We start from the raw sequence: 7263 nt of genomic DNA on the forward strand, positions 1-7263 counted from the left end.
ACAGAAAATCAAATTACAGCCAACACAACATCAAAAATATATGGTTGGGCAAGATGGAATATGGAACCATTTGGATGTTTTTTTTTTTTAATATGAATTTAACTACTGGCGAAGAAGACGACGTCAGCAACTTAAATATGTATATTTTGTGGTAAACTTTACAGAAACACAGGTGATATCTAAATTGCAATTATCAGCTACTTTGCTTTATTCTTCATAGGAGAAAATACACATTACTTTAGAAAAACACACAGAGAAACATGGTCCTTGCTGTGACAACAACAATGGATGGCGCAGTTTAGTCACAGAGTACAGATACAAATCCAAGCACTTGAGTGAAAATATCAATAATTTACATCCAAGTGGATAAAATATATAAAAAAAAAAATTTCGAACCAATAGGGTGCCTTCCTGACGGAAGAAAAGCATGAAAAACCTGTCACATTCTCCAGATTTTCTGCTGTGACAAAGGGACAACTCTGTCTGGTTCAAATGCGTAGACGTGATGTTAATGTGATGTATTCTCCTATTGAACGAATATGATTGATGCTTTTATGTAGTGCTGATGAATTATATCTCTACTCTGTAACTTCAACTATACTATTATTGATAGTTCACTTCTACTTTTCAACAATCCTACCACTTTTTTGCCTTATAACAAAAAAATGGTTCTGCTTTCGACCAAAAAATATACATGTTAAAACAAATATTTGACAATATTGTTGCACTTGCATTTCAACGTGTATATACCAACAATTCTGAAAACCGTAATGGTAACAGTAATGAATACTAGAACATGCTTGAAAGATAAAAATAGATTTCACATAATTCTCAACCTTTTTGAAATGTTTTCAGAGGCAATAATGTCATAGAAAAAATCCCATATAACATTAATTGCATATCTATTGAAAATAAAATCAAAGCTACATAAGTGTCTAAAGACGTTTCATTGGTCATCCAACCAGCTTGATCAATGATGGCCATTGAAACATCTAAAACTCAAATACAAACGTCATGTTGATTACACTTATTTGGTACAGATCTGCAACGACATGGTCAAATGAGATATTTAACTGGAGAAAGCATCAATATAGCAGTCACCTTTGGGCAATATATGACTTAACAATGTTGCGTGCTGAGTAAAAATTTAAAGAACAAATGTTTGCAAGCTCTTTAAATTCAAACTCAGTTGTGAATTATGTGAAATGTATTTAAAAAAAAAATTGTACTTCTTATAACATTTACATATCCTGAATAGTAAAATTATCATTAGCATCATTTTCGATAATACTTTCACATACAAAACTGCTGTGGTTGCTGCTGGTTAGATTCCGAGCATTATGAGATTGCTCACCAGGAGATGGCAGATGTGCTTCTAAGAGTTCAGTTAGTTTGGCCATAAAGGAGAGCTTCTGCTGGCGATAGGTGTGTTGAGCTGCATTATGTTGCTCTAGGAGAATATTAGATTTGCATATGTTACTATTTAGGTTATCCAATCTCTGCATGAGCTGTTCTCTAAAATTTTGTTGTTCACTATGAAATCTATCACTCTGTTCTCTATCAAAATGGTACTGTTCCCTATCCATGTTTCGTGTCCTACAAATTGTTCTCCTGTCTCTAGGTCTGCTTAACTCTGGGGGTTCAGTAGCAACCACATCAGGAGTACCCAGGATGGGTGTATCTAAAGTTATATGGTTGGTCACAGTTGGGTTTGGCATTACTTCTGAAGCATTTACATTACTAGCATTTTCATGACTAGATTCTTCTAGGAAAAGGGTGATTGATTCCTCAGGGTTGCTTGGTGGATCATCCTCCACCTGGAAGTAGACAGACGGCTGTGCATTCAAAGAGTGGTCACTTTCAATTTCTGCTTCTGACACTAACTGCCTTTTGTCAGCACCCTCTTCCAAATAAATTTAAAACAAAATGGTTAACCGGATAGCTACTGGCGATCAACATTTTTTTTTAAAAATATTACTTTGAGAAAGATTTAAACCATTTTAAAAACATTTAAACACACACAATTGTGCACCAGTTGGTTATCTTGAAGATACAAGATGGAAGTATATGAGAACATGTTAAATGTTTGGATTTCTCACCATTTTCATGGTGCCTCGAGGTATCAAAACCAGCCTTGATGCCAACAATGGAATCTAGATCTATGTATGGACGCAATAACTCTTCATACTGGTGGTAAAGTGTTTTCTTCTCAGGGCCACCCCCTGTTGCTTTTCTTGAATTATAAGATAAATAGATGTTACAACAAAGATCATTAATACAATACTCAAACATGCATGCCTGAAATTGGACAGAAAATACCAAAACATCAAAGTAAACATTTTTTTTAGATCAGGGCTCACAAATTTCAAGTCCTGAGCTATTAGTCAGACCATAAGAGTGTCTAACTCGCCACCAGTCACCCCACCTAACCCCTACCGTGACTATCATCCTGTGCCTCCATGCCATCCTGTGCCCCATGTCATACTGTGTACCCACCATGTCATCCTTTGTTCCCACCATGTCATCCTGTGTCCCCACAGCGTCTTGGAGTGCTTCCAGCAGCCTTCAACGGCAGGGCCGATTCCCTCTCTGACATGGTCACGCCTCTTTGTACACTCGTCAGCGCCACCCTAACGTGGTTTGAAAGCAAGCTGCCGGGTTTACAGGCTGCCGTGGTCAGGATCGAGGGATGAGCTGCCCGGCCGCGGGAGGCTGCGTTGCCGCTCCAAGAAGCGGGTGGAGGAAACGGACAGCGGTTAAAGATCACACCCTGTATTTCCACTCACCCACACACAATTTTCATTCACCAATTGCAAGGGGACGAGTGGAAGTTTTGAGCTCTGTTATTACCTGCTCTTGTTTTCATCCGCAATCTTGCGCCTTAGTAGAAGCCGAATGTCCTGGTACCGCTTACGTACATGATCTGCTGATCGTGGAGAGACACCCACACTCGTAACTGCATCTGCAATTTGCTTCCAGATTGTGTTTTTCCATGCTGACTCCGTAGCAGCTGCTCTGTTTCCAAGGAGCTTGTGAAAATGTGGAACAAGGTTCTCAATTAAGACTAGGTTTTCATGGAATGTGAATTTTCGATTTCGGATTCGCTTTTTATCCTTAAGGATTTTTTTGCCTGGACGAACTGCTGTATTCTCAGATTCACTCTCTGTCGAAAATTCATCTCCGTCTATTAACACTGGCGAGGCAGGATTAGATGACATGATGACATCTGACCTTGCTGGCTTGGAGATCTTTTTTGGCACTTCAGTAGAGAATAGTGATTGCTGAGATGATTCCATGGGTGGTCTAGGTTCTGGATGGGACTTGCTTGCTTTACTAACTCTACATTCAGATTTGTCTTGATGGTGGAAATTGCTCTTGCCAAACTCAGGCTGCTGCTTTTGGTGCTTAGCTTTTGGGTATGTTTTGGATTGCTTGTAATCTTCTTGAGTCGATTTTGTTGATTTGTGTCTTTGTTGTGATTCTGATGTTGATTTTTGTGCGGTATCATACGCAGTTTTGATCTGCATGAAAACAATAACATTATTTTTGATTTCTATATCGTGGAGCTAGCTTTAAACAACGACACAACTCAGAGTGAATGAAAAAAAGCAGACATGAAGATATGAGAAGACATTCCTTTGAGATTAAGTTGACAATTTGCAGAATTTAATAAACATTAGATGCCTACCTTAATACATTCCCCAAATGTTTCCGTAAATTTGGATGGACCCACATCCTTGGGTGATGGTGTCTCCTTTTTGCGCTCCTTTTCTGAATTTTTTCTTTTATTTCGTTTTTTAAGTGAGTTAATATTCCCCTGTAGAGAAATTATACAACAAATAACACAAGTCACTTAGGAGTAAACATTACATGTCGAGTGAGGTGCATCAAATCATGAGTGGGAATACTTACAGGAGGAGTGGTCTGTGCCTTGGAATCAGGTTTCTTTGGCTTCGATGATGTCTGTGATTTATCTTTAGCATCTACCGTTATATTATTTTTTTGGGTGCGCTATGAATTACAAGAATAATTCTAGGTTTTAAAATAAGATACAAGGGAGACAGAGAGGGAGACAGACAGACAGACAAAGAGAAAGAGAAAGAGAAAGAGAGAGAGAGAAAGAGAGAGAGAAAGAGAGAGAGAAAGAGAGAGAGAAAGAGAGAGAGAAAGAGAGAGAGAAAGAGAGAGAGAGAGAGACACACACACACACACACAAAGAGAGAGAGACACAGACACAGAGAGAGAGAGAGAGAGAGAGAGAGAGACACACACAGACACAGACAGACAGACAGACAGAGAGAGAGAGAGAGAGAGAGAGAGACACACACAGACAGACAGACACACACACACACACACACACACAAAGAGACACACACACACACACAGAGACGCACACACACACAGAGACGCACACACACACACACACAGAGAGACGCACACACACACACACACACACACACAGAGAGAATCTCGTTATTCAAGTTATTTTATAATATTGCACTTCTAAAAAAGGGGTTAAAACAGGGAGACATCGAGCAAGAGGGACAGAAAGAATTGCGGCTCACTTACCACCATAGCAGCTAGATTTCCGGGTACATGACCCACTGACTTGACAGATCCATTATTGTCATTTTCCTAATTAAAAAAAAAATAAAGGTTAGTAAGCTACAATGCAAAAACTTATCTGCCAAATATCTATATACACACCTCATTGGAGCTTGAATGTTCTTCTGACTGTTTGATGGGCGAATTCACCTGGAAAGAAAATATACATTAATTTTATCCTAACTATACATTCTTCCGTCAACCCCTCAAACACAAGCCGCCCTCCCGTCCACCCTGGCTGTAAATTACAACACAGATTTGTACTTACAATTTGTTCAAACAGCGATCTTAGACTCGGCCTCATGTTTGCTGCTGCTGCTGCTGTGTTTTCCACATCACGCGCTCGAGCTCCAGGTGTGTTTTCTTTTATTTACTTTTCCGCATCCGGGTCAAAGGACGCAATTGCAGAGGAAACACGTGGTTAGGATGAACTATTCTCCTCCCCTTCTGCTCCCAGAATGCATCTCTCCGGCGTTAATTAACGAACGTAGACGTTATTATTACGCTTTGGGACGTTAAATTAACGATTGATTCGTTAGAATACCGTTCTTCTAAATGAGATTTACGTTAGAAACGTAACCATAATGATTGGATAACGAGTCAGTTGACAACCATAACGACTACATTAAATAACGATTGAAGCTTTCGTGAATACCATGGTTACTAGCGTTAGATAAGGGGCGGTAATTTATCTACTAGGGGAAAGCGATAACGTTTATCTTTGTGAATTGACCCCAATGTCACTAATATAAAATGGCACACTATATCATAGGGCTATTGAACCCAAAGATAAAACTGTATCAAAATAAAATTAGAATGAGACTTCTTATAACATCAATCATTTTTTTATTTTGTTTCCGCAAAACAGCATAGTAAAGATTATATTTCACAAAATAAGCGTGTCAAAAGCTGAAAAGTTCAATAAATTAAATGGAATTGAGCTGCCATGGGACCTGTCCTTCAGGAGAGACAAAGTATGCCGCATACTGTTCACGGACATGTGTTCCCTGTGTGTTCCCACGTACACCAGTCCAATGAGCTCTTTCCAGAGACTCATGGACTGGCTCCTCGTAATCTAGACCATCACGCTGCCTGACAAAGTTGTGCAAGGCACACGCAGCTTTAACAGCACTAATGGCATTTTGCATGTTGAGTACAATCGGTGTGTGGAGAACCCTCCACTTGTTCGCCAAAATTCCAAAAGCACACTCAACTACCCGTCGTGCTCTGCTTAGCCGGTAGTTGAATATGCGTTTCTCCTCATTCAGATTATGTCCTGAATAAGGCCGAAGGAGGTGTGTGTTCAGAGCAAAAGCCTCATCACCCACAAAGACACTTGGTAGGGGAGGGCCGTTTGTGCCCGGGAGTGGACTATTTTGCGGAAGGTCCAGACCATCCGTTCGAAGCAATTGGCCAAAAGACGAGTTCCCAAAAATAGCCGAGTCTGCACTACTTCCATAGGAACCAATGTCAATATAGGTAAAACAATAATTGGCATCAGCCACAGCCATTAAGACAAATGAAAAATATTTCTTATAATTGAAATACTGGCTTCCACTAGCCATGGTCTTCACAATCCTGATGTGTTTCCCATCGATCGCTCCTAGACAATTTGGGAAGTTGCAGCGTTGCCAGAATACTTCCGAAATTTTTTCCCAGTCCTCTGCTGCCGGTTTTTTAAACACAATGGGTTTCAGGACTTCCCAAATGGCACAGCAGGTGTCACGAATTATATAACTGGCAGAAGATCTTCCAATACGAAACGAGTAATGTAGACTTGCAATCGATTGTCCAGTTGATAGATACCTACAAAGAAAATATATATTATTTTATTTTTTTACAGTGAAAATGCTAAAGCTAAAATGGAAGAGCATACGGGACGCCTACGCTCGCCAGCTGAGGGCACAGCGGGAGCAGCGGCGAAGTGGAAGTGGAGCCTGTTCCGTAAAAGAATATGTCCACGCCAAGGAACTGGAGTTTCTCAGACCGGTGCTGGCTTTGGGGAGGTAAACCATTATCTGTACTTTGCTCGGTAAACAAAATGTTTAAAATTATTTTTGAATATATGATTTCTTTTTCCAGTACTGAAAGCTGCTGGGACGAAGCTGCCACAGCTGAAGTAGAGATTGTGGAAAGAGAAAGCGTGGCATCGGGGGATCAAGCGATGGCGTCTCTGGAGCCGGAACCACAACACTCCGATGCATCGCGTTCAAATGCGACGACACCACTTGTAGAGGAGTCCACAATTAGCATCGCGCCTATTGGACCTCCACGTGCTCTGCGAAGGAGGGCTCCAGCTCCGGATCCAGCCCTGGACCGCATGTTAGACATTATGTCAAACATGTCCGACCGCATGAACAATAGGTCATATGGCCAAAATGCAGCAAAATGTCTGGGGGACCTAATCGATAAAGTCCCCCCAAATCTGCAAATGGTGGTGCTGGCCTGTACTATTGGGTACATAGCAACATTTATACCCCCGACAGAAGCTGACCAGATATCAGAACCACCACCACCCTATGGCCCCTATGCCAATAAACCCACCAAGCATGTCCCAGCACCACCCACGCCCCATTTCTCCCCACCACCCGTTCCGACTTCTGCTCACCATCCTTTGACCACCACTCTATCTCATTTCCCTCCTGTGCCAACACCTTC

The 7263-nt window shown here is 41.0% G+C and overlaps 1 protein-coding gene across 1 annotated transcript; it reads right to left on the reverse strand.

The window, feature by feature from the left end:
• Nucleotides 1-223: 223 nt before the first annotated feature.
• LOC120940424 lies at nt 224-5167 on the reverse strand. Its single transcript, XM_040353269.1, has 8 exons — nt 4874-5167; nt 4708-4755; nt 4570-4635; nt 3913-4011; nt 3689-3817; nt 2851-3521; nt 2100-2233; nt 224-1450 (listed from the first exon to the last, which is right to left on the reverse strand). Exons 1-8 carry the CDS (start codon nt 4907-4909, stop codon nt 1242-1244), a joined length of 1392 nt encoding a protein of 463 aa, XP_040209203.1. The 5' UTR covers nt 4910-5167; the 3' UTR covers nt 224-1241.
• Between the last annotated feature and the right edge of the window lie 2096 nt (nt 5168-7263).

This window comes from Rana temporaria, chromosome 5, assembly GCF_905171775.1.
Source record: "Rana temporaria chromosome 5, aRanTem1.1, whole genome shotgun sequence".
Lineage (NCBI taxonomy): Eukaryota > Metazoa > Chordata > Amphibia > Anura > Ranidae > Rana > Rana temporaria.

Excerpts from the sequence above, each read along its gene's own strand:
- LOC120940424 (XM_040353269.1), bottom strand. The coding sequence starts at position 4,909 with ATGAGGCCGAGTCTAAGATCGCTGTTTGAACAAATT. Across the intron at positions 4,636-4,707 it reads AACATTCAAGCTCCAATGAG|GAAAATGACAATAATGGATC; the intron begins GTGTGTATATAG and ends TTTTTTAATTAG. Across the intron at positions 2,234-2,850 it reads GCGGATGAAAACAAGAGCAG|AAAAGCAACAGGGGGTGGCC; the intron begins GTAATAACAGAG and ends TTATAATTCAAG.